The sequence below is a fragment of the Colletotrichum truncatum genome, assembly GCF_014235925.2.
Source record: "Colletotrichum truncatum strain CMES1059 chromosome Unknown Contig_0001, whole genome shotgun sequence".
NCBI classification, from domain to species: domain Eukaryota; kingdom Fungi; phylum Ascomycota; class Sordariomycetes; order Glomerellales; family Glomerellaceae; genus Colletotrichum; species Colletotrichum truncatum.
In genome coordinates this window covers 9,773,156-9,797,778 of record NW_027222398.1, presented here as the reverse complement: position 1 = coordinate 9,797,778, position 24,623 = coordinate 9,773,156, and the positions used below count along the sequence as shown (strand labels likewise).

Below are 24,623 nucleotides of genomic sequence, written 5' to 3'. Positions count from 1 at the left end.
AAAAATAAAATCCGATTTGTCGGTTCTTGAAAGGCCAGTGAAACGTGGAATTACACCAAAGTTCCATGGCCACGCTCCCTTTTATTGCTTACACAAGCCCGAAGTGGAGGTGCTTACCATTCCGTTTGTGACTCATACAAATTACGGCTTGGGTCACGTGAATGACGTGGGAGCTGTACTGTACTTTTCTCTATGCTCATTTAAGTGCTTCATTGAGTAAAACCCATTGCCTGCATAGCGCAATCAATGGTCTTCAAATCGTCTTGTATTTAATATGGTACATACGGCTTTTGAGTCCCAGGACCTGTGGGCGTCAAAAATAGTTGTAACGGTCTTGAGGGCTGCAGGCTGACGCAGATTGTTGAGCTTGTAGAACCTCAACTACTGAGTGTTTGACCTCTTGTACTTAAGAAGTCACAGAAAGAAAAGGAAATCCCAAGTTTGTGAGTTTCAAAACTCAGGATTAAGGTTCAACTACCAAATAGCTATTAGTAGATATTGGCTGCGGATCCTTGACTCTGGCTCTGATCAAAGGAATGCCCTTACAACAAGAAATCATATTATCTACATCCGTAAGGCAGCCAAGTAACATAATCTCTGTATTTGGTATCGACCTCGTTCTTTTTCTATGCATATTTCAGGAGTTCGCATATTTGGCGAACGTCTTCGACGCATTAAATCACGTCAACCTACGTAAAGTTTACCCGTTTGGTCACTAACAGCCTTCACCCTGGAACCGATGTCAAGCGGACTCCCCTGATGTATAACAAAATGCTCATGAGCATCTCCCGTGACGCCAAGTAAGGTTTCCAAGTTCTTAGAAACCAAATCAATGGCGTCTTTCTCATTGATCCTGCCTTCTCCGTTTCTGTACGCCACGCCAGCGAGCAAACCAAGATCTCTGACGAGCCAGTCTTCCTCTAACCCGAGGGCAGTGATAACGCCTGCACTGAGAAGAACATCGATGGATGTGCCATTTGTTAAAGGAGCTCCGGTTAGCGCTCTCCTTTGGTCCCATGAAATCGCATATGATTGCAACGGGGCAAGTACCACGCCAACTCCAGCTGCTGCAAGCTGATCCGCCACTAGGTGTGCTTCAGCTCCTCCGATGATGACGAGCCGGAGAACCCCATCTAGATGAATCTCTTTCATGGCTTGCTCAACTGAGGTCTTGACGTCCACCAAGGCCGCAATAGTATCAGCACTGTGTACCGTCACAGCAAGGGGCATCTTTCCCTGAACCACCTTGCGCAGGAATGCGACTTCTGAGTATCTTTCTTTAATTCCGAGCGTCTCTTTGCGTACTAATGACTCCACGGCTTCGAGCAGCTTGAGGCGTATTTCACCAACTGCAGAGGACATGGTTGAGATTCCGGCCACACCACTCTTGGCGGAGAGGTCCAAGGTATAGTGAAGCGCAGTGTCTCGGGAAAAGATGGCTCCCGCGTCGAGCACGGTCTCAGCTCCGGCCAAGAACCCCGCGCTGGTGCCGTGGTGGGTCCCGCCGCCGGTGAACTTCGGCGCTGAGATGGCTCGGGTGACGCCGTAACGGTAAGCAACGCGAAGCTTTTCCGTACCAAGAGCAAGCCCGTCGATGCCGCGACTGAAACGGCCGCCGTCAGCGCCATTATCTGTAGCTTTCTCTGTCTCAATATAATTGAGACCTAGAGTAGACCCGAAGGCAGTGAAAGCTGGGGAAAGATAGCCATTGTCCACGTGGACTACTGCGTCCTTGAGCTTAGATGCTGCATTCAGCTCTGCATCGCAGCGCCCGACACATGTGATCTTGCCATGTGAAATAGCAACATTGTACGTCTTTCCGTCGGCAGCAAAGCCATCTATATCCATGGGAAGAAGGATGCTTGAGATGTTGGTGAAGACGAGGTCGCCTGTGACCGTTCTTGGTTGTTCGTCAATGTTACCCAAGTCTTCATCAGGCACAATGGTGCCTTCAAAGGGCTTCTTCAGCTCAATCGGATTTTCGTACTGGGCAGCGCCGTCGATCCAGACTTGGACCGGACTTGCGCCCACACTCAACGGGTCACTATCCCACACCACGATATCCGCATCAAAACCGGGCTTGATCTTACCCAGTCGCTTGCCAAGGCCCAGACGCTCAGCAGGAGCGCTCGTGACAGATGCGAGAGCAGCGTGGTACGGCAACCCGTACTTGTAGGCTTTGGCGGCTTCGAAGACGACGTGTTGAGCGTTTAGGACAGGGTTGTCGCTAACGTAGATGGGAACGAGACCGGCGTCGTAGAGGCGTTTGCCGGCATATTCGGAGCCGATTGCCGCCTCAGCTTTGTACCACATGTTATCGGCAAAGAGAGCTGACGCAGGGGGGTCATTTCCCCATGCTCTTTTAAGAATCTTTCAAGGTCAACAGTCAGTTTCACTCCTGTAGCTCAGTCTGATCGAGGTAACTGGCAAAGTCTTGGACTTACCTCTGGCACAAGATATGTCTGATGAGCGTGATGAAACGCCTTGATTGGAAACTTGAACTCGTTTGTATGATCGATAAAGGCCTCGAGGTCATTGATCGTATAGCAGTGGGTGTGCACATGTACCTGGCCTCTCAACAGAGCGACAAGTGATTCCCATTCCAGATCAAAAGGCAGATACTTGTCCACGTTATCTAGCGAACTGGAAGCAGCTCTGCACCAGTCATCTTGCTCACGCTTGAGCTTAGTGGCATGCTCGAATGCACGCCTGAACTCCCAGCTCTCACCCAAGCGGCTGTATGGACCTCGCTCGCCGGCCTTGCCGTGGATCTGCTTGGAGTTTTCACCACACGCCATTTTCATGTACCGCCAGGTGTGATCCGGGTCAGCAAGCATATCGGCTACACTGGTCTCGTTGCGACCGTCGGCCTGGCCGACAGCATGCTTGATGACATATGCTTGGCCGCCGATGTTGTTACTGGATCCAGGTAGAATGAGAGATGTAGTCACTCCGCCGGACTTGATGACCTGGAGATGGTGATCCGTAGGCTGGATGCCATCAATGGATCGTACATAGGGGGTGATGTCTGCGGATAGCTCGCTGACATCCTCATTGCCATGTAGTGTGGGCAAAGACCGAACTGCGGCATGGCTATGCATATCGATAATACCGCTTGTCAGGGGCCGACCCTTTGCATCATAAACCAAGACATCTTCGCTCAGGCTGTGCATTGGGATGTCTTTGGCGACTTCCTTGATGAGACCGTGCTCAATGAAGACATCGGCTTGAGACCAGGTGAAGTTTTTCGTCCCTTGAGCTGGTTCTCCAATCCAGACGGTCGCATTCTTGATGATTGTAGGCCTATGACCATCCACATAGCGGGCATTTCGTTCCCTACCATACCCGATAGGATCCACCGGTGTCTTGTGTAACTTGACGCAAGTGTCGAGGTCTTCCTGAAGTTGCTGAATGGAGAGGCCATGAATGTTGGCGTCAGGGACTGAAATTCTTGAGCTGGATGTTACTAAGCTCCATTGCGCGTAGACGATGAAGGCAATGCACGCTATCCCACATACGCGCAGAACTCGCGATCTGCGGGGAAGTTGGAGGACGGAGTTCCGTGTCCTCAACACGCTAGGGGCTGATGCCTCGCCAATAGCGGCACTGTACGTAGGAAGTTCATTCTTATCGCCCTCCATGAGATTACTCTTGTTGACCTCATTTGACGAAGAAGGTGATGTGGAAGAAAACACAGAGACTGAAGTGATGTGTTTTTGTGAGGCTGGGGTTCGATGAGAGAGAACCAGGATGGACACACACCGGTGGACACATCCCTGCATGAAATACAGGGGGCCAGCGGTGGGTGTGCTCGCCTAAATATGGCCTGCAGAGGACTTTGAGCTTTCGTCGAAACGGTTTTAGTATTGCCCCATCTCGGATCTTCGTGCCTTTTAGGTGGCTCTTGACGGCGTGTCTCTGAGATTTGCACTCTCTGCCTTATGAATGAAGGCGCCTGCGGTATAAATTCGGGCAAGCCATGTTGAAGGAGTCGCTCACCGGCACAACGGATCTATGGCAAGCAAAGATCAAATGACAGAATTCTGGAAATCCTAAGCTTGTGCTGACCATTTTGGTGTTGACGGCGTTGACTTTGGTGTCATTTTTGGATCTAATGGAGGAATTTGTGTGCCAATACAATGTCTGTGTCACCTGTGCTACCATATTCAAGTATGCGATGCATTTGTTTACTAAAACATTCGTGTTTGATCATGTTATATTACAGCAGAAAGCCCGGGTCTCGCAGCATCTTAAACACGAGTAGAACTTATCCGCTGTTTCTTCGAGCTGTATATCTACTTTTAATGAGCCTGGACCAAAGCCTCCTTGACCAATGGCTCCTTCTGAACCTCCTCAACCTTGGCCTTCGCCAGCTCGGGCTGAGCATACGGAGTCCACTCCTCGTCGGCGGACATACCACCGTAGAGCATGGATGGCGGGGCCAGGGCCTGGATATCGGGGGTGGCCTTGAACAGGAAGAACTTCTCGTCGTGCCACTGGCCAGCAGTGACGTAACGGCCCTCGCTGTCGGTGAACATGGTCTCGTTCTCGGCGCGGAGGAAGTAAGCGATGGAGTAGCGGTGCTCGTCTGGGCGGAAGGGCACAACGCGGTGGATGCACGACATGAAGGTGTGGCCACTGGCGAAGCGCAGCGAGTCGCCGACGTTGATGATGGCGCAGCCCTCCTTGGGGGCGACGAAGCCGAACTCGCGGGTTCCGGGAGGACGGATCTGCAGGCCCCACTCCTCGGCGAAGAGGAGCGTCAACGAGGAGATGTCGGTGTGCTTCTGGTGGCCGATCTCCTTGTCCTTGGCAGGGTCTGACGGGACGTAGTGCATCATGGCCAGGGTGGAAGTAGAGGGACGGTCGTTGCGGTGGGCATTCTCGAAGCGGGCGGCGCCGACAAGGCCCATGGCGGAGGAAAGGGCGGAGAGGACGGCCTTGGTGACGATGTTGGAGCCGGAGATGGCGTTGCGGAGAACCTTCTTGTCCGTGTCATTTTGAAGGATGGCGGGGAACTTGGGGTCCTTGCGCTGGATCTCATCTCTGGAGACCTTGAAAATGTTAGCCACTGACTCAATTTGTTTGTAAAGACTGAATGTTGCTTTACCTTGAACATCTCATATCCGTCTCTGGTGTTGGGAAGACCGCCCGTGCGGGAGCCAACGGGCTCATAGCTATCTCATTTGTTAGCTTCTGTTGGTATTGAATTTATGACTTGCGTGTTGTATAACTAACCCAAGGTGTGCGGTGACGAGGCCCAGCTCGTTCTTGGCCTCAATTGGGTGGTCAAAGTATCGGTGCATGAGCTTCAGGGTTTCTTGCTGGTCATCGAGGAACCTCTGGCCGTCAAGGCTGTTCAGGTCCAGGTAGAAGAAACCGGATTGCTGGCAGCAGCGGAGCAGGTTCTCGAGCTCAGCGGGTTCCTGGGAGAGGACACGGCTGAAGTCGACCGTCTCCATGGGGTAGATGGGGACACGCTTCCCCGCCCACTCGACGGTCTGCGGGACTTCAGTGGAGATACCCATGATGCTCAGACTTTGTGGAATATGAAGATGGAGATGGTGTATAGTGCTCAAAGATCGATGAGAAACCAGATTCGACAACAACAGCAGCAGACGAACGGTTTCCTGAGTTTCTAAGCTACTTGAAAAGACTCCGACCCCTCATATTTATAAGCCCCTCAAACATTCATTCGGCCTGGACCCTGAATACGAGAGACGGAGCTCCTGCATAGGCCCGCCTACATTTTGCCCCTCACGTTCAGCCAGCCGCCAGGCTCCCTGAACTTTATCCACTCACATTTCAATATTTGTCTTATCCTCCTTCCATGTTGCTACAGATTAACATTGCTTCCATTTGAGAGAGTTACATGCAGACGTGCGGGGTCTCGGGCCAATCGGCACATGTCTCCATATCACATGTGTGTTGTGCCAAATAGACACTATCGAAAAGGAATCTCGCTGAACGCTTCTTGGACTGGCCTCCTGGGAACCTGTGTGTGCGCCTGGGCTTCGGTGCCCGTTCCGTATCAAAAGTGGGAACGCAACTTGGCCTCGCCCTGTTGGTGTTGGTGTTGGTGATCTCGCCCCTCCCCCCGGCCCAGCACTTTTTGGCTCCGTAATCATGTCTTAATTTACTCAATCGGATACGATCCGTCGCCTGCAAGGAGTAGGATTGCACCATTTTCCTTGGCTTGCTATCACTTTCCATAAAAAGCCGCATCGTGTTTCCCAGCCAGCCCAAAGAAGACAAGAAAGAAACAATCCTCCATTTGAAAAGGAGCAATATCCAGACGTTTAGCCAGATACGTGTATCTCAACAGTTGGCCTGGGCAGACGTTTCAATACCCCGCTCTCGGTAGATTTCTTACGTGCTTTGGGTGGTAGAAGACGACGCGAGATGCCATCCCACCACGTACGTCGGCCTTTTATCCGACATTGATACCGCCAAGCCCGGCAGATGCCATCTTGAGAAATAGTTGCTGGTTCATTGGTCCAAGTTCAGAAGGATGTTGTCCCCATTTCTTGGGTTCTAGGGTCAGGGACAACTCTTTTCAATTTGGGCGTTGAAGAAATATGATCACCAGCCGCGATAGTCGGCCAATATTACACACAGGAACAGATGAGCCACGGTGACACAAGAGTACCTAGATCAATCTGTCAGTCAAGGTTAGACAACAGCAAAAGTGCACTTTTCAGCAGCATTCTGAGATACTGCCACGCGGCCGCCGGGAGCAGCCGCTTGACGGCCCCTGGCTAGGATCTGACACTAGCGGTTGGCCACCATTTCATCTTGCTTTGGAGATGCGGGGTACACAGGAGGGGCTGCCGCGTGAGGCGAGGAAGCCGGCCGGAAAATATCCTCTTTACGTACATACAAGGCAAAAGGTTCGATAATCGGAGTAAAGCCCCCGGTCGAAGCCCCCACGCGATGAGTTGAACGTCCCGGTCCCATGAAACGAATATGGTTGACTTATCCGGCGGCACGCAGCGACAATCCCTTTGTTTTGGACACGAGGCAGGAATTAATACAAGACCGCACCAATGATGGCTCCATCAATTCAGCCGCCTTATATACCCGTTTTGTCCATATGCATGATCTGCATGCATAGCATGTTTCACACTCTCTTGGTTTGTTGCCGACGTTGTTCTCTGCAGTCCTTCATTATTGGTCGGGTGATCAAGCTCCTTGAAGTATTGGGTTTGGCAGCTTTCCATTTGGTCCTAGGTAGGCGGCGTAGCTACGTCAGTATCCAGTATCTCAGACCAGGTTCTATCGGGCAGTGCATCTAGGCGCTCCTAACGCTGCATTTAGACACGTTCGATCACGAAACGGAGAAATCAAGATATGGATTCCATAGTTCTTGGAAAGCTCACGTATGCCTTTAAGTTTTCAAACCAAACAGACATTACAAACCAACTGGTTTGGACGGCCAAGGCGGCTTTTAGAGCCAGGCTTGGCTCCAGTGAGACGTCGTGGCCGTGCCTTGGATAGACGAGTAACTGTCAGAATGAGATACTAATTGTTGACCATCCACGAGACTATGTGACCACATGAAGAATAGGAATAGGGACTGCAAGAATGGTGCATACTTCGATACTTTTGAAGAGTGTAGGATTTAAAGTGCCAAGGTCCTTACATGCCCAGCGTAGCAGCGTAGCTGGAGTAAATCCTTTCCCCCGCACTTAGCTGTTCGTTTTGATTCCGTATTCGTTGATAACGATTGCGAGATGTGAGTGGTCGACTTGGGCGTCGAAGCATAACAATCTTATTCGCTGAGCCATGTCACCCTTCGTCTTGTCATGCCCATGTAACAACGGGATCTTAGTCACCGCACTTTGCCCCAGGCATTGGTCTCACTTAACAGCCAGAGTCTTGGATATTTTGCCAAGATTTCCATCTCTTGTAAGTTCGAAAATCAGACGAAGCACTTACATGAAATGAACATGCTAAAACGTGATGAGAGGAACAGTTTACAGCTACTCAGATTAAGATGATGGTTTCTACTGTGTTACGACCACACTGCTCATTACAAGTGGTTGAGACATTCACCTCGGTTGGTCGTACATATCAAATGTGCCGTATGGCATGAAATAAAATATTAATTGGAAATGGGCAGTGATCATTTACTGTGTTCCATGCACTGAGACATGAGCAATTCTAGCAGATAAAGGGTGTTCACAATGAATGCACTCATAACCCAGAGACCTCGCACTCATCTATACTCATATCATCTGTTGCCAAGTAGTGAGTCTCATATGAACCTTGCCAGCTATTCTCGGCGGTTGAAACGAAGCAAGCCCATAGCAACTGATTCAGTCATCGACATACCATGTCAATGCTGGGCAGTCAGAATGAAAGAGCAGCTCTAATAAGATACGAGGCAATCATCCGTTGTTAAATGAGGCGTGAGCCGCGAGTTGATTAATTGTGAGCTGGCCACCAGCCTCCTCGGGTTCCTGCTTCTTACGCTTCACGCCAGTCGCCCCTTCCCAAATTGATGCTGGGCGATTGCCTAACACTTGCCAGCAAAGGTCGAGGAAGGCACCCTCCCACCACGTCGCTCCTTCCAATTTCCAATTTCCAATTCCCACAAACAAACTCACTTTTCTCTTTGTGATTTTCACACCAAATAAATTTTAACACAGGTTGGTGGGGGTAAAATTGAGGTCAGGTGAGGTCACAAAAGCCCTGAACAACAACCTAAACAAGCAATCTTTTCATCAAAGTCCTCGACAGTTTGACGCACACAACAAACAACAAACTTCGTCTTTGCTTGTCAAACAAAATACTTCGTTGACACTTCCTCGACCTTTCTTCTCGACGACTTCGCAAAGTCTTAATCCAGCTTCCCCTTTCTTGCCCTCGTCATTGCTTCGCGAGTATCCTCAACTCCCAGAATCATCATTAATTTTCCATTCTACTCGCGCCACAACTCCATTCAGCGATTCCACGATGCGTAAGATTATCGTTATTGCTGTCGCCTTGGCGGCTTATATCAACGCAGCCTTAATTCCAACCAGCGTCTCGGGCAGTCTTCCTGCTCCTACTGACCTCTCTCGAGAGGTCACCTTCACCGCCTCCAACGGCTCTGATGTTGTCTTCAACGTTGGAACCGGCTTTGGCATCGTCAACGACTTGCGCAACGCACCCTCCCACCTTGCCAAACACATCAAGATTGTCCCCGTCGATGGCTTCGCGGAGCTTTGCACAGTTCGTGCTACTAGAAGAGCTGGCTCTGGAATGCCTCGCCGCGACGACTGTCAGGCTCTCCACGATTATCTCAAGAACTATGGCGCTCTGATCTACTTCGAGGATCACGATGCCGACCTTGCACGATGGGCAGAGATCTTCTGGGTCGGGACCTGTGCCTTTCGAACTCAAACCTACAGCCGCAACCTCGTCTACAGCAGCGCAGATATTACACGTTTTCTCGAAAGATCTCTTAGTCGTGACACGTGGACTGTCGACGGTCGCATGTCTGCTTCGGGCGAGGCTGACTGTGCCGTTGTGGATGGCGGTGTTGGTCAGGCTGCGATGTTCTGGAGACTTCAAGAGCGCGCCGCGCCGCAAACCAGTGCTGCCCACAACGCAATCGAGGCCCGCGAGCCCAAGGCTATCCCACCCCTCGTCGTTGATACTCTCGAGATGGTTCCTCGGGACACTTCTGCCTACGTTCTCAACAGCACGATTCAAAACTTCAATGATTCTGGTCTCTTGGTTAACCAAACAGTTGCCAAACGATTCATCATCGACACCGACGGCGACATGACTGGCCCCTACTGCGACCCGATCTGGCTGTCGTCCTCTTGGGACGAGCTGAATGTCCCTCGCAGGTCCGATTGCGAGCAGCTCTTTGAGTTCGTCAAGAGCAACAAGGCGTCGGTCGAGTTTAAGGATCGCGACCTCGACTTCTGGGCCAAGTTCGCAGCCCACGGCACATGCGGCGTCATGTTCAAGACGACCAAAGCCAAAATGACGGTCACGAACCGCGACATGGCCGGCTTTCTCGACAAAGCTCTGCGCTGGGAGTCCACCAATACCGCAGATGGTGGTACCAAGGCAAAAATGGGTGTCAAATGTAGCATCGGCGGCAGCCAGGAGAAGTGGGTTGGCGAGTTCCGTCTCTTCTGGCGTAACCCGAGTCTCCCTATCGGACAGCTCGACCGTCGCGAGCTCGAGACTCTCCCGCGTCTCACAGCTGACTCTCCTGAGCCCATCACCCCGGCCGACGATGATGAAGGCATTCATTGGATTGACTATGAAGCAACAACTCAGGATGGCAAGAACGTGACTTTCCAAGTCAACGCCAAGGGCTTATCAACATCCCCGACCAAGCTTGCCTCTAGGGTCGAGTACGTTAAAACTCCTCTTGGCCCCTCGAAGCGTTGCAACTCCAACACCCTTTGGATGGGCGGTGCTCATCGTGATTCCGCCACGGTCGAAGATTGCAAGCACCTCCGCGACTTTATTGGTGCGCAACGCATGTACTGGCAGTTTTCCGAAGAGGAAGTCCGCAACGGCCGTCGTGATCCTGTCCAGGTCACGCCAATCGCCAAGTACGAAACTTGCCACTTCGGCTATGGCCCCCGCCAGTTCGTGAACATTGGCAACATGGATATTGAGCGCCTCTTGGACGGCGCCATTGAGTACCTCGACAACACTCATGGACGCATGCGTGGTTGGGGCTATCTCGGCTGCGACTTCGAGGAGCAGTTCGGCAGCAAGGCGGATGGCTACTGGAGAATCTATCCTTAAATGGCTAGTATCTTCTGGGTTGGGATGATTACCGTGATGCTTTTCGAGATGATTATGGATTTGGACTTTTTGCAATGATGCATTGGTATCTGGGCCTTGCGCCATGGCGATGGAGCGTATGTGCCCCAGTCTTGATAGAGTAGTCCGATAATGCATAGAGCTTTCTGCAAGAAATTCACTTTGTGCCTGGTCCTTGCCCATGCTTCTTTAATGCCCTTTGTCCATATACAAAGGATTTCATGTGTCTTCAAAGGAGCTTGTGCTGTTCATTGCGAGGTGTCACCAATTTGCTATCTTCTTCCTAGCCTCCAGACTGTCCATACCCAATCTTACTTGTCCTTTCCTATCCTACCTCCCTTAATAACACGATACGAGATAACATTCGGGGGCCGGATTCGGGACCGGAGCCCAGCAGTGGAGCAAGAATGGGTGGCTTACATAAGGAACCGGAAGGACTTATCGACCGCCGTGCGAGCCGAAGGAAGACGAACGACATTGTCGCAACTCGCGATCCCCTGCACTGGATTTAACTAGTAACTGCCGCTATCGCCATCATGGCGGCGTCACGTGATGCGATACTAGGCAGACTCGCTATCGTCCAACCTCCTAATCCACCTTCATCCCTGATGGGTCTTTGGTTTGTTGTCCCCTAGACACCATCAACTCACCTCGCCAATACCATACCATGTCTCAATCCGTCACAGATAATGGCCTTGGTGTCGCTACAATATTGACTTCTGCCCCTGAAACTGGTGAAGATAAACAAGGGAGCCACAAAGAAACATCTGCGCTGCCTCAGCAACAGCTGCTATTCCAAGTACAAGATGAAGAAGATACTACCCAATCTCGACCAAAAAAGTCGCTGTCCTTCAAACTGGCTTTCTCCGGACTCGCCCTCACTCTTCTTGTCTTTCAAATGGACGCAACCTGCCTGAGCATTGCGCTTCCAGTAAGCTAGATCGCCAGCCTGGATGTGCATCTACGTACTTGGTGATGCATACTGACCTCTGTTGCAGGCAATTTCTGGAGAGCTCAAGGGCACGAGTCTGGAGTCTTTTTGGGCGAATCTGAGCTACAGCCTTTGCGGCCTGGTGATGCAGCCGGTTTGGGCGAGCATTTCCCAAGCCTTTGGCCGAAAGTACCCGTTACATGTATCTGTGGCATTGTTCTTCATCGGCTCCATCGTTTTCGCCATTGCTCAGAACATGAACACCGTTATTGCCGGGCGAGTTCTCCAAGGCCTCGGCGGTGGAGGAATCGATGTTATGGCGTCAGTCATCCTAGCTGATATGACATCCCTGGAGGAACGCTCAAAGTATCTCGGCTTGATGGCTATCCCGTCCGCCATTGGCAACATCATGGGCCCATTTGTCGGCGCGCTCTTTTCTACCTACACCTCCTGGAGATGGATTGGATGGATTAACCTGCCGCTGCTGGGAGTCGGGATCATACTACTGTTCTTCTTCCTCAAGCTTCGAGCCGTCCCACTCGACGCCACGCTCATCAACAATTTGAAACGGCTTGATTGGATCGGCATGCCCCTTGTCATCGTCGGAATCACCGTCTTCTGTATACCGGTCAGCTGGGCAGGCTCTTTGTTCCCATGGTCATCTTGGCAGACCCTGTTCCCGTTGATCTCGGGAGTCGCGATGCTCGTGGTGTTTGCTTGGTATGAGTCCAGGCCCGCGGCACCCATCATTCCCCACCGGCTCTTCCAAACAAAGACGGGAAACGTAGCCCTCGCAGGCGGTTTCGTCCATGGCATGATTCTCATCTCCTTGCTGCAGTACCTGCCGTTGTTTTACCAGGCTGTCCAGCTCAAGACGGCAATCTCATCGGCCATCTATCTGCTACCTACCATCATAGCTAGCGTCGTCGTCACGGCGGCCTCAATGATGATGGTCCCGCTATTTGGTGGATACGTATGGCTCCTTCGCCTTTCATGGGTCATCACCGCCCTGGGAACCGGCTTACTGGCTCTTTTTACGGTGGACTCCCCGACGTCGCTTCTGTATGGGCTCCCGATTCTGTGGGGGCAGGGTGTGTCGCTTCTTCGTCTGACCATGCTTCCCGTTCAAGCGAGCGTCAAGAACGTAGACGACGAGGGCCTGGTGACGGCGAACTTTCTCACCATTCGCATGTTTGGATCCCTCGTCGGCCTCGCCATCTGCTCGCTGATTTTTAATACTGTCTTTTCGAATTCCATTTCGGGTGCGTCGTTAGAGCTAAAGGGGCCTCTGGCGCCACTGCGAGACGCCTCTAACGCTGTGAATCTCATCGGCGAGTTGAGGTCACTCGACGTCTCTGCCTCGACGCTCAATCAGGTTTTGCAAGTATACCTCGAATCTTTCAAGGCCATTTTTTACACGATGGCTGGTCTGAGCGGGCTGGGCTTGGTGTCTTCAGTGTTTCTGGACGAGATTGAATTGAAGAGAAAAGACCGTGGGAATCAGCGTTTTGAAGACAATTAGAGTCTCTAGTGGTGAAAAAATAACCCCTTATTTTAATAGAAAATATCGTCGGAAATAATTATATTTGTTTGTTAGAACTCTCAAGTATGGTTATTTTGAGATGCGTCCAGACTGCTGCATCTGCCAATTCTTTCTCCCTTCAAAATCAGTATCTCTGCTATCATGTTAGTATCACCTTCCACAAGCGTGTTCCCTAGTGATCAAGAAACGTGCCCATCTCATTCAGGTCAATGTGCGATTATGACGTGAAAAAAGAAGAAGAAGAAGAAATAATTCAAGATTTCAATCATCTACCTTACTTCGCATAAGGAAGTACAAAAAGCTTCAAAGAATTCAACACTTTTCACCGTAACTCCTTTGACTTTCCAACCTTCAGACTATTTACCAAAAATTCAATTGAATAATGTTTTTAACCTAGCAACACTTTTGTTCTTTCAATGTTCTGAACCGTCTTGGAAGTTGTGGTGAAGCAAAGTGCTGAACGTAGGCATGTATTCAAAGTAGTAGATTGAGTGGCTTGTCTTCTCCTAACTACACTATGGAACAATATCGTGCCTAAATATGTTTTGTGGGCGAAGCGGAATAAAGATATTCCGGTCATTCCATTTCGGGATTATCCCCACAGGCGATATGTGGGTCACGTGATGGTGAGGCTGCGCACTTCGCCTCGAAGGCATCACGACACACCCCCCCAGACGCGCCCGCGTCTGTATGTGGTCAATTCTCCCCATTTTCCTACCGCCCGCATCGCTGAATTCGTGACGAATTAGCTAAAATAGCCGTTTCTGAATGTAAATCTGACAAAGGAATTAACAAAAGAGATATAATTGAATGCGTTGCGCGTTGTGTAAGGGAAAAGTAGTTATCCCTTGTGCGCCGTCGCCATGGGTGATCGTGAGGCGGGCGCGCTACCGAGGGGCGCGCCTGCCTTCTGTAGTTCAACAGGCGCAGTTGCCCTCCCAAGGCGAATTATCACACTTAGGGGAAATTCTTCTGCCGCCTGCCTACGAAATTTTCTCTCTCCTCAACAACCACAACAAACGTACGTGTGAATCGCTGAAATCGCCCATCAACGCCGTTTGTGCGACCGCGCGCGCAGTCGGCTACTCGTTTTCGATCGTTTGCTAATCATATTGATAGAAACCAATCAATCACAATGCCTCCCAAGAAGACCAAGGCCGAGCGCGCGGCTGCGACCGCCGCGGCTCGCGCCGCCGCCACAGCGGCCCGCGAGGCCAAAAAGCGCAAGGCGTCGGAGGTCGAGGGCGAGGAGGGAGGGGAGGGCGATGGAGGACAGGACAACGTCCCTCCTCCGGGTCCCGAGCCCGAACCCGAGCCCGAGACTCGTAAGTTTCGCTTCCCCTATTGTTTCGTGGGTGAGGGTGCTAACGGTTTCAATTCAGCGGTCAAGAAGAAGAAGAAGAAGCCCGCCAAGGCGGCCCCTTGTATGTCGACGTTGTTTACGCTGTTTTCCATTCGACATCACGTTTCTGACTTCGTTTCCGTAGCTGAGAAGGGAAAGGGCAAGGCCACCGAGGCCGAAGAGGAGGAGGAGGGGGAGGCGGAGCCGCAGCCGCTGAGAGAGGAGCCCTGCGATCGGTGCGTTCGCAGCGCACTGAACGGGGTCTCTCTCGGTGATTGCCGCGTCGGTAGCGCAACCAAGTGCGCTCGTTGCAAGAAGGGGAAGACCCCTTGCTATCCTCTTTCTCGCGCGGCGTTACCGTTCGCCCGCCGATTCCTCGCCTCCAAGGCGGTCGAGGGCACGCCTCGAAAGGTATGTTTGGTATCCGTTTCTTTTATCTTTCTGTTTCTGACATGGTGGTCTTTCAGGACCTTGCTCGACTGAGCGCGACCCTCCGATCCCTTTTGGGTGAGGAGGAGGAGGCTCGGAAGAGACTCAAGGTTGAGGGTAGCGGCGAGGCGGCGAGGGAATCGGTCCCTCCTGTTGGTACAGTTCCTTTGGGTTCTGACCACGGGACGACCGTGAACCCGCCTGTCGTTGGTAGTGGTGTTGGTAGAGCGGCGAGTTCTTCTGCTTCGGCGGTGAGGTCGTCCGTCAGCCAGCGCCTCGCCATCGACAGTCTCGTTGGCACGATCGCTCCTGAGCCGATCGCGCTCGCGTTGTCTCGTCTCCTTGACGACTACGCGGCTGCTCTCCGTGCCGGCCTGTAAACGACGAGTCGTTTACTCTTCTGCTTTTGGGGTGGGGGGCCCGTCCCCCTGATACAAAATTTCTTTGCTTTTGGGCTCCCGCGGGAGCGACTTTATGCCTCCTGGCCATGGGCCATCTTCAATCAACTTTTTGGGCCGGCCCACGGGCCGTTGTCTCCCCTCGCAATGTATTTTCCAAACGTCTCCAAGGTCAAGAAGTACGTCCCTGAATAGCCTTTTGAGCGCTATCGTTTCTTTCGCTGTGTGTTCAAGGCTTAGGAGCTCTGCTTCCGTGGTTGACGTTGTGACAGTGTTTTGCCGAGCTGCTTTCCACTGAATTGGCCCTCCGAAGAGGAAGATGATGTATCCTTGGGACGATCGCCTTGTCTCCTCGTCGTCTGCGAACGAAGCGTCGCCTGCTATTAGAAGAACTTGTCCACCCCCCGTTCCTCCGAAGCAGATTGCTAAGTACCTTGTTCCATATAGGTATCGAATCGTCTGGTTTATTGCGGCAAGGTGCTTTGGAGACGGGTTCGTTAGGTAACGTGATAGCTGTGCGACTGCGAAAGCCACATCTGGTCGTACCATGATCGCTGTATATAGTACTGAACCGACTTTCTCTTGGAACTCTTTTACTTCTGCTTTCGTAGCAGTCCCTGAGTTTGGTTCGAGTGGGATCGTCGGCAGCGGTGTCGTTGGCGTGAGGGGATCCGCGAGCGTAAATCGCGACGTCACCTTTTCGATATATTGATCATGGACGAGGTAGATTTTCTTTTCGGTGCGGTCTCTCACGATTCTGATTCCGAGGTACCATTCTGCGTTCCCCTCGTCTTTCATCTCGTATATCGCTTTGAGGTTAGATATCAGGTCTTCGCCCGCCGTCTCGTCTGATTTGTGATACAGGACGAGTATATCGTCGACGTAGAAGAGCAGGATCACCCTCCCGTCTTCGGATCTGAATAAGCACTCGTCTTCACTTGACGATCTCATTCCGAGACGTTGCAGAGTCCCTGAGAACTCTTTATACCAGAGGAGAGGGGCGTCTCGCAAGCCGTATAGGGCGCGAGTTAGTTCCGCACACTTTCCTGGTTGTTTGAAGCCGTCTGGAAGTTCACATATGACGGGGTCGTCCCCCGGGTTGCGTTCAGCGTTGAGGAACGCGTTGACGACGTCGAGTTGTCTTATCTCGAGGTCGAATTGGGCAGCGATGGCAATAGCTGTTCGAAACGTTCGTGCGGCTAGAGTCGCTGCATATGTTTGTTCAAGAGGGTTTACCTCTTGTAGGTCACCTCTCACACAGATTCTGGCCTTGCATCGGTCCAAGTAGCCATCCTGATTAAATTTATACGTGAATACCCACTTGAGAGGTAATGGTCTCACGTGGGTTTCCGAGCGATCGATCACCTTCCAAGTGCCTTTCTGCGCGAGTTTAGATATCTCTGCGTGGGTAGCGTCGTGGAACATGGTTCTCAGCGGTTCTGGTAAACGATTCAACTCGTTCCATGATTTCGGCGGCGTAATAAGGTCGTCTGTGTGGTATCTTGTCTTTGGTGATACTGTTAGGCGAGTATGCTTCGTGCGGTGAACAGAACTCTGAAAGATGTAGTGCAGAGTCTTGTGTCCGTAGTCCTTTTCTTCCTCGGCTTTCTGCTGATCAGGCATGAAAGTCGTGTGGAATTCGTGTACATGTCGTCTTCGTGCGGCGTGCCCTTCTCCGTCTCTGTTTTCTGGAGGTAGGTTTCGTGCTCTTCGACTTTGTCGTACTGGTTGGCCATAATCTCGGCGGGGTCTTGTCCGCCTCGATTCCGTCGGGTCGTTTGCCTCTCTGATTGTCGTGTGTGGCCTCACAGGTCTGGGTTGCAAGTCGTTGCCCGATCGTATATCCGTGGAGGCCCCTTCGTCCTCCTCGGTCCTGACGTATATTACGTCTTCTGCGTCCGACACGGCTGCAGCGGTGTCTCGCTCGGTGGAGGGTTCTAGCAACGGTGTAGTGCTTGAATCCCCGGTCTCAGACGTCGGTCCTCCGGAGTCGGGCACGCTTTCCGGCTCCGGGGTCGGGTCCGGCGTTAGCAACCACCCCTCGTCCTTTTCCTGGCCCGTCTCTTCCGTCGGCACGACGTCTCGTGTCGCTTCTTGATTAGGTTCCAAGACGGCTGGTGGTGGTTGAGTGGCCTGGATTAACGTCTGCTCTGCTGAATCTATGACTCCTAGTGCTTCGAGGATTGGGTTGAGAGACGACTCTGTTTCCCGAATCTCTTCCACTATTTGGGTAGCCGTTGACGTTTTGGGTTCAGCATCGACGTCGTCTGGCGAGTAGAAACGATTCTCGTCAAACGTCACGTTTCTTGTGATAATCACTTGGCCAAGCGAGGGCACCCAGATCCTATACAGATTATGGGCGTTCAACACGTATCCCACTAGGTATCCGACGTGCCCTCGAGGCTCTACTTTGAATGTTCGCTTGTGGATTCCCCTTTCGCGGTCGCTCTTGAGCGGGTATGCCCTGCAACCGTAGGCGTAAATCCACCCCCAGTGCGGACGGAGGTCTCGTGTGTGGTCCAGAATGAGCTCCGGTGTCCACCAGCGAGAATATTGACGAAACCACTCGTCCTCCGTCTGGCAGGGGGATTTCCAGCCGTTCCTTTTCCGTGGGCTGATATTATAGAGGTAGGCCGCGGCCTTTACTGCTTCCACCCAGAGGTCGGTCGGTAGGTTGGCTCCGGAGAGCATCTTGATTGACTTTGTAATGATTTCCTGACCGGCTCGTTCCCCTGCGCCTACTGGCTCTTTTGTATATGGCGGTGGAAGCTCGATTTCGATCCCCTCTTGTGCTGCCCACGTTTGGAAAGCTGTTTCTCCGTTGATTGCGATTACTGCGCGCTCGATGTCTTGTCGTATCTTGCATATGGAGAGACCCTTCTGTCTTTTTACCCATTTCTCAAATAGAGTCAGAGTCTCTAGTACTCGTGGGAGGGTCTTATCCAAGAGCGGAAACGCGAAGTAGCGTCCCGAGTATTCGTCTTTAATTACCAGTGTCCATTTTCTATTATCGAACCCTAACGGGTAGTCAAATAGATCCCAGTGGTTTTGTTCCGACTTTTCCCATAGAGGTTGTCTTCATGGAGCAGGTCTGCGAGAATTTCTCCGTATTCACCTAGGCTGTAAATCTTCTCTCCGGAGCGTTCTCGTGTAATAATCTGCGTGAGCTCCGAAGTCGCCCAAGTCGGTGCAAATCTCTGTCCCACCGCTCTGAGGAACGCCCTTGTGGCTAGACTTCCCTGTACTTCGGGTATCTGGTATTCCACTCCACGAAGGTAGGCCTTGTGCCATTCTGTGAGCCATACGGCTGGAGAAATGCTCGTGTTCGCTTTTGACAGTATGGCGTTGTATTCTTCTCGTACGGTTGTCAACGTACTCGTCTCGTTCGGGGCGTATTTACGTTTGAGAGCGGTAATCAAGTTCCGAAGGTTGATTTCGTTCGTCCTGAGGAGTTCCATACGGGCTGGTACCAACAGCGCTTGGTCAACTGTAGCGGAGACCCAAGAGTCAATAAGTTCGCATGCTCTTTCTTGTTTCGTGAGGCTTCCTTGTTGCGCCGCTTGGTATCTTAGCTGAGCAGCGTACTCGTCGAAAATCCCCGGTGTCTGCTTCGTCACTAGGTCCGGAGGAGATGGCCGTTCTCCTGACGGCACTTGGGAGACGGTATCGTCCTGAGTGTTCGTTTCAGGGGCTTCATGGCGTGCGGTCCAGGTTTTGAGTCGTTTCTCATAGTCCTTTTGTAGTTGATAGTTCCGCTTCTTAATGAAGACTTCAGGCGTAGGGAGTTCCTCCGGTTTCAGAATTTCATTCGAACCTTCTTCGTCTGGATTGATGTATTTCCAGACGTCTTTCGCCCGGGCAAGATACTGAAGCGTGCTGTACCATTGTGGCCAGTCACGTCTGCCCGTAAGCTTAACCGTCGTGTCCAAAGACACTTTCGACGAGTGCTCAGTCGTCATGGTTCGTTCCTCAGTAGAGCTGGAAATCGGTTTCGTTCTTTCCTCTACTTCACACAGTAGTCGGGGTTTGTCTTAGGTCAGAGCTGGGCTCATAACTGTGGTGAAGCAAAGTGCTGAACGTAGGCATGTATTCAAAGTAGTAGATTGAGTGGCTTGTCTTCTCCTAACTACACTATGGAACAATATCGTGCCTAAATATGTTTTGTGGGCGAAGCGGAATAAAGATATTCCGGTCATTCCATTTCGGGATTATCCCCACAGGCGATATGTGGGTCACGTGATGGTGAGGCTGCGCACTTCGCCTCGAAGGCATCACGACAGAAGTGTTTTCTTGTCGCTCGGGACCAAGGCTGCCCTTGACTCGTCACCCCACGTGGCAGATTAACGCAATCCTACAGGATGATCCCAAGCCTCCAGCCCGCACAAGACAAGCGTCACCTGATATCCGGCTTGTGACCGCGTTTATATCACCAACAACGTGTTGATCAATCAACCCGAGCAATATCGCGTTTATAGGCCGATACGAGCTTGGAATCGACCTCAGTAGTCGGAACTGATAGTCATCATCGAAGCTATGGTCCCCAATATCCTCCCAAATTGGGCCAGAGTGTGAGTGTATCGTATCCCTTCTTGATTCCGTATCTCCGAGTGTACAATCTAAAGCTTTCAGTTTCGTTTCGAACTGACTTGCGCTAGGTTCTTGAGCATTGCAACGGTTCTCTCCTACCTCCCCCAATACCATCGTATCACAGAACAGGGCACCTGCGATGGCCTCTCACTGTACTACGTCTTTTTCATGCTTATTAGTGCCACCGAGCAGATTTCTATCGGCTTCTTCCTCAACGTCAACGGCAGAGGGCTTCCGCGCGAAGATGTCTTTGTGAACAACCCAGCGACGTTGGGTGACTGGTGCAATCTAGCCCAGCTTGCCGTTGTATGGGTTTCTGTGCTTGCTCTGTTAGTAGTCGATTTGGGCTGTCTTGGTTCAAGAAGGCTGGATACACACTAACGCGCTGCCAGGTTCATCCAATGCTTGCGCTACTCCTCGTTTAGCGCCGAGAAACGAGCTGCTGGATGCCGCCTCTTGGTCATTTACATATGCTTTCTTTGCGTATCTCTTATCCCCATGGTTGTTGACGCCATTTACGCGAATTCCCGATCAGAGCGCCGACAATATGCCCGTGATGCCTTTCTGTTCGCCCATTACCTCGGCTTTCTACCCGTTTCAAGCATTCTTACTCTCGCCGCCGTCATCCCCCAAGCCCGCGAGATACGGCGGCGTCAAGGACGCCCTGGGGCACTATCTCTGCCTAGCCTAGCCGCCCAGTCTGTCATATCTGCCATCCTAGCGATTTCATGGATGATCCGGGTCAAATACCCCCCATACCTGCCATCTTGGGATGGGTGGTACCGGCTGATCGGATGGCCCGTGGTGAACAATGGCTTGTCTGCATTTGTCCAGGGTGCTTTGCTCTGGAGAGCTCTATGTAGTTCAAGCAACGATGTGCAGAACGGCGAGATGCAGCCTTTGCTGGTTCCCTAAGCCGTTTCTTTCTTAAAGACCACATCGCAAACATTAATGTAGGAGACTCTCTTCCCGAGTGTATGGGTGAACTACCAGTTGACAAGACGAAAGGCCATCTCCCCACGGATTACGCACGGAACTTTCGTTTCTCGTACGCTCCCGATAGAGCTTTGCTTGGCGACCCAGGCCAAGCAGGGCTTTTCCCCAACTGCGGCACCAGAAAGTCGCTGTTAGATACTTATTGGTGGTCTCCCTGACCCCTCGGTAACATTCCCCGCCCGACAATGTTCTTGGCCAAAAGTCACCTTCCGCATACAGTTGCGTCTGGCGCGTTGGCACGATGCATGACAATGGCACAACAAAGCATTGGCCGGTACAGTTGCTTGGTTTTTAATCTCTGTGAGGGGTTAGACTGTTGTTGAATGGAGTGATGTCAACATTATTTGGGGAACTCCGCATATTTTCCAACATAATCAATTGACAAGAGATAACTGAGGCAGAACAATTTGCGTTCAATTGCCAAGTTCCCGAACATCTCGAGACGATTGGAGTATGCGGGGAAAATATCAGTTGAAGAGCCAGCCCGCAAATTTGGGTGGCTTGACTAAAGATCTTGAACTCTTGGCTACACATCATCAACCAGGGATTTGGAGACTATTGGCTACACAAGACTTGTTCCTGCAGGTCTCCCATCAATCATAAGCCTCCCTGACGTGTACCTTTTCTGAAGCCAACTAACGAGTTGTTTTTGTTCCTCTCACCGTCTCAGCCTAGAGTTCTACAACTTCCTGTTATAGTTCTCGGCGTGCGTGATTAGGTTGGCAGTTTACCCCTCGTCGACCGAGTTCCGAAGAGGAACTTTTACCAAGTGCGGAGAAATAAGCACCAGAGAGGGGCTGGATACGACGTCTTTCCATGTGGTCGGGTGATAATGGGGATGCAAGTGCCTGCTCGACAAATAGGTATATTAAGCAAACCCCGTACACACAAAACCCTTGATTCTCGTACCACCTCTTGACCTTTGTCCTCCTCGTCACCTGGTATCTCCCAAGCTGTCGACATGCGCTTCACAACCCTCGTTGCGGCCCTTGCGGCCTCCTCCGCTACTGCGGAACTGGTCAAGCGCGATGAGAACAAGCTCTTCACCCTCGAGATCGCGCCCGGTGAGACCGTGACGGTGACTGAGGAGGAGAAGTGGGAGATGATGGACGTGCGTACCGACTTTGCTTTATAACCACACAACCATCGCAACTAGCTGACCATTCCCCAGAAACGCATTCACTTCTTTGACATCACGGAATGGTCCGACGTTCCCGCTGTCTCCGGCGGCGACTTCAAGCTCGCCGCGGCGCTTCCCTTCCCCAAGGAGATGAACCAGACCTGCCATGTCAACGCCTTGATCCCGAAGCTGAGCAAGGACAGGATGCAGGCCCACCTTGAGCGCTTCTCGGCCTTCCACAACAGGTACTACCTCTCTCGCACGGGCGTCGAGTCCGCCGAGTGGTTGTACGGGCAAATCAGCGCCATTGTCGACGCCGCGGGACACCCGACGGCCAATGTCCGCTACGTGAGACATGTCGCTTGGTCGCAGCCCAGTATCGTTGTCACGATTCCTGGCCAGAACCAGCGGACTGTTGTTGTTGGCGCGCATCTCGACTCGGTCATTTCCGGAGACCGTGGTGCTGGCCGTGCGCCGGGAGCTGGTAAGTTCATTACTGCTGATCCGTTTACGGGCTGCAGATCAGAGCGTTCAAGCAAGAAATACTGACAAAATCTCCACAGATGACAACGGCTCCGGCTCCGTGATGATCCTCGAGGTCCTTCGCGTCATCCTCTCCGACCCGCGCGTCGCCTCCGGAGAGCTCCTCAACACCGTCGAGTTCCACTGGTACGGCGCCGAGGAGGCCGGTCTGCTCGGCAGCCAGGACATCTTCACTCAGTACCGCGCTGCCGGCCGCCAGGTCGTCTCCATGTTGAACCAGGACATGGTTGGCTACGTCGGCCGCGACGGCATCGAGCGATTTGGCGTCGTCACCGACTGGACCGACCCCGACCAGGTCGCCTACATGAAGCGCGTCATCGATGCTGTAAGTTCTTTCCTGAAAAAAATAAACCCGCACACCCTTAGAGAGTGACGAATGCTGATGATGCCCAAAGTACACCGACATCCCCTACGAGGACACCGTCTGCGGCTACGCCTGCTCTGACCACGCCTCCGCCAACCGCAACGGCTACCCCTCGTCCTTCATCTTCGAGGCGCCCTTTGGCAACCACAACCCGTACATCCACACTCCCAACGACACCCTCGAGCACGTCTCGTTCGATCACGCGCTGCAGCACGCCAAGATGACGACGGGATACATCTACGAGCTGGCTTACTGGCCTTTCGCCTGATGATGTAATTCTTAATGAGACACATGACGGGGGGCACTAGCTGATGTGGCATAACTTGATGCTCACATTCGAGTCTGGTGTTAGCTGTAGGCACTTACCTGGCTTTGGTTTTAAGCCAGGAAGAGTACCTTCAATGAAATAAAAGCAGTTATATACATCTTCATGTGCTCAACGTAGACATTCCGATCAGACTGTAACGGAATATACTGCACTAAACTGCTCCGTAAATTGCGGCAAGCCCATGCGGTATCTAACTAGTAAAAGCGGTAAAGGCTTCCATCCAAAATCTCCCGCCAAAGCTAACACGTCCAACTTTTGCCCTCTTATTTCACTTACTTAAAGTAAAACATCGGTTTTATTGTATGAATTTGAAGTATTTGAAGAGGCCTGGAATGTACCAAGAGCGTGGAGTGGCTTTAAGGTTATATGCAAACTGTGAATTAGCTTGCACACATTGTTGACCTTTTGGTGGGCAGTAGCCAGGTGCAGTCACAACATCATCTGGTCTTCCGGAGCCTGAATCAGGAAGTTTTTCGTAGTTCTCCCAACGACGAAGTCTTGCACTGATCAGATGCGAATATTTGCGCTTTGCGGCTGCAGCAAGAACAGTTCAAAATACATGACGTGGAAAAAACAGAAAAACAACTAGGTTGGGCGCACCTGAACTTTATGCATATATTTGTGAGACATCTTATGATTCAATGCAGGAGTTTCTGCTTGCACTTGGGAAGTAGCAGCTCTCAATGTCTCCTGGTCACAAATCAGATATTTTTCATAACATGACAATTAATTTAATGAAAATTACTTACTCCATTGAATGTGTCCTGATTCTACTCCCCTGTGACCGATGAACTCAAACATCTCAATCCACACCTTATTGTCTGTTAGCCGAGTGGCACTGCGCATGTACAATCTCGCAGTTACTGACACACGGCCAAGAGGGCAAGGGTAGCAATGAAGAGGAAATTTAATGTTGAAATCCGATTGTTGATGGGTAAGAAGCTGCTGCCTTGATCGTTCTTATCTCAGTCTGAGAGTTACCGCGTCTATTTATATTTGTGTGAATCACCATGATTCTAGGTGACCGGTATTGAACCGCAGTAAATGTCTGTCAACCTCGCCCTCTCTTGAAGCTCTTGATTGAGCAATCATGATTCCGTCAAAATATCTCCGTCATGGTGAGGACTGGTGCTATTCGTTGAATACGAATAACGTGGTTGATCTGAATAGATGATTATAAGAGCAATCCTCCGAGCTAACTACCTCAACCCCCCCTACTTTGCCGCATGAGGAAAGAGTTAGCAGTATAATACTAAGTCTTTG

The 24,623-nt window shown here is 51.6% G+C and overlaps 8 protein-coding genes across 8 annotated transcripts; 5 read left to right on the top strand and 3 right to left on the bottom strand.

The window, feature by feature from the left end:
* Positions 1-684: 684 nt before the first annotated feature.
* CTRU02_202740 (carbohydrate esterase family 9 protein) lies at positions 685-3,641 on the bottom strand (the record flags this gene model as incomplete). The annotated part of the gene is made up of 2 exons (XM_036728903.1): positions 685-2,370; positions 2,445-3,641. The coding sequence occupies 2 exons, from the start codon at positions 3,639-3,641 to the stop codon at positions 685-687; spliced, it is 2,883 nt and encodes a 960-aa protein (XP_036579418.1).
* Positions 3,642-4,301: 660 nt separating this feature from the next.
* Positions 4,302-5,528, bottom strand: CTRU02_202739 (2og-fe oxygenase family protein; the record flags this gene model as incomplete). Its single annotated transcript, XM_036728902.1, has 3 exons — positions 4,302-5,054; positions 5,111-5,177; positions 5,239-5,528. 3 exons carry the CDS (start codon positions 5,526-5,528, stop codon positions 4,302-4,304), a joined length of 1,110 nt encoding a protein of 369 aa, XP_036579417.1.
* Positions 5,529-8,958: 3,430 nt separating this feature from the next.
* On the top strand, positions 8,959-10,761 carry CTRU02_202738 (uncharacterized protein; the record flags this gene model as incomplete). Its single annotated transcript, XM_036728901.1, has 1 exon — positions 8,959-10,761. One exon carries the CDS (start codon positions 8,959-8,961, stop codon positions 10,759-10,761), a length of 1,803 nt encoding a protein of 600 aa, XP_036579416.1.
* A 685-nt stretch (positions 10,762-11,446) lies between these two features.
* On the top strand, positions 11,447-13,232 carry CTRU02_202737 (MFS transporter; the record flags this gene model as incomplete). The annotated part of the gene is made up of 2 exons (XM_036728900.1): positions 11,447-11,710; positions 11,778-13,232. 2 exons carry the CDS (start codon positions 11,447-11,449, stop codon positions 13,230-13,232), a joined length of 1,719 nt encoding a protein of 572 aa, XP_036579415.1.
* Positions 13,233-14,388: 1,156 nt separating this feature from the next.
* CTRU02_202736 (uncharacterized protein) lies at positions 14,389-15,404 on the top strand (the record flags this gene model as incomplete). Its single annotated transcript, XM_070204085.1, has 4 exons — positions 14,389-14,578; positions 14,636-14,677; positions 14,741-15,006; positions 15,063-15,404. The coding sequence occupies 4 exons, from the start codon at positions 14,389-14,391 to the stop codon at positions 15,402-15,404; spliced, it is 840 nt and encodes a 279-aa protein (XP_070062667.1).
* Positions 15,405-15,416: 12 nt separating this feature from the next.
* CTRU02_202735 (reverse transcriptase domain protein) lies at positions 15,417-18,113 on the bottom strand (the record flags this gene model as incomplete). The annotated part of the gene is made up of 1 exon (XM_070204084.1): positions 15,417-18,113. One exon carries the CDS (start codon positions 18,111-18,113, stop codon positions 15,417-15,419), a length of 2,697 nt encoding a protein of 898 aa, XP_070062666.1.
* A 1,842-nt stretch (positions 18,114-19,955) lies between these two features.
* On the top strand, positions 19,956-20,924 carry CTRU02_202734 (uncharacterized protein; the record flags this gene model as incomplete). The annotated part of the gene is made up of 3 exons (XM_036728897.1): positions 19,956-19,990; positions 20,078-20,338; positions 20,402-20,924. 3 exons carry the CDS (start codon positions 19,956-19,958, stop codon positions 20,922-20,924), a joined length of 819 nt encoding a protein of 272 aa, XP_036579412.1.
* Positions 20,925-21,966: 1,042 nt separating this feature from the next.
* Positions 21,967-23,300, top strand: CTRU02_202733 (bacterial leucyl aminopeptidase; the record flags this gene model as incomplete). Its single annotated transcript, XM_036728896.1, has 4 exons — positions 21,967-22,116; positions 22,177-22,609; positions 22,668-22,993; positions 23,064-23,300. 4 exons carry the CDS (start codon positions 21,967-21,969, stop codon positions 23,298-23,300), a joined length of 1,146 nt encoding a protein of 381 aa, XP_036579411.1.
* Between the last annotated feature and the right edge of the window lie 1,323 nt (positions 23,301-24,623).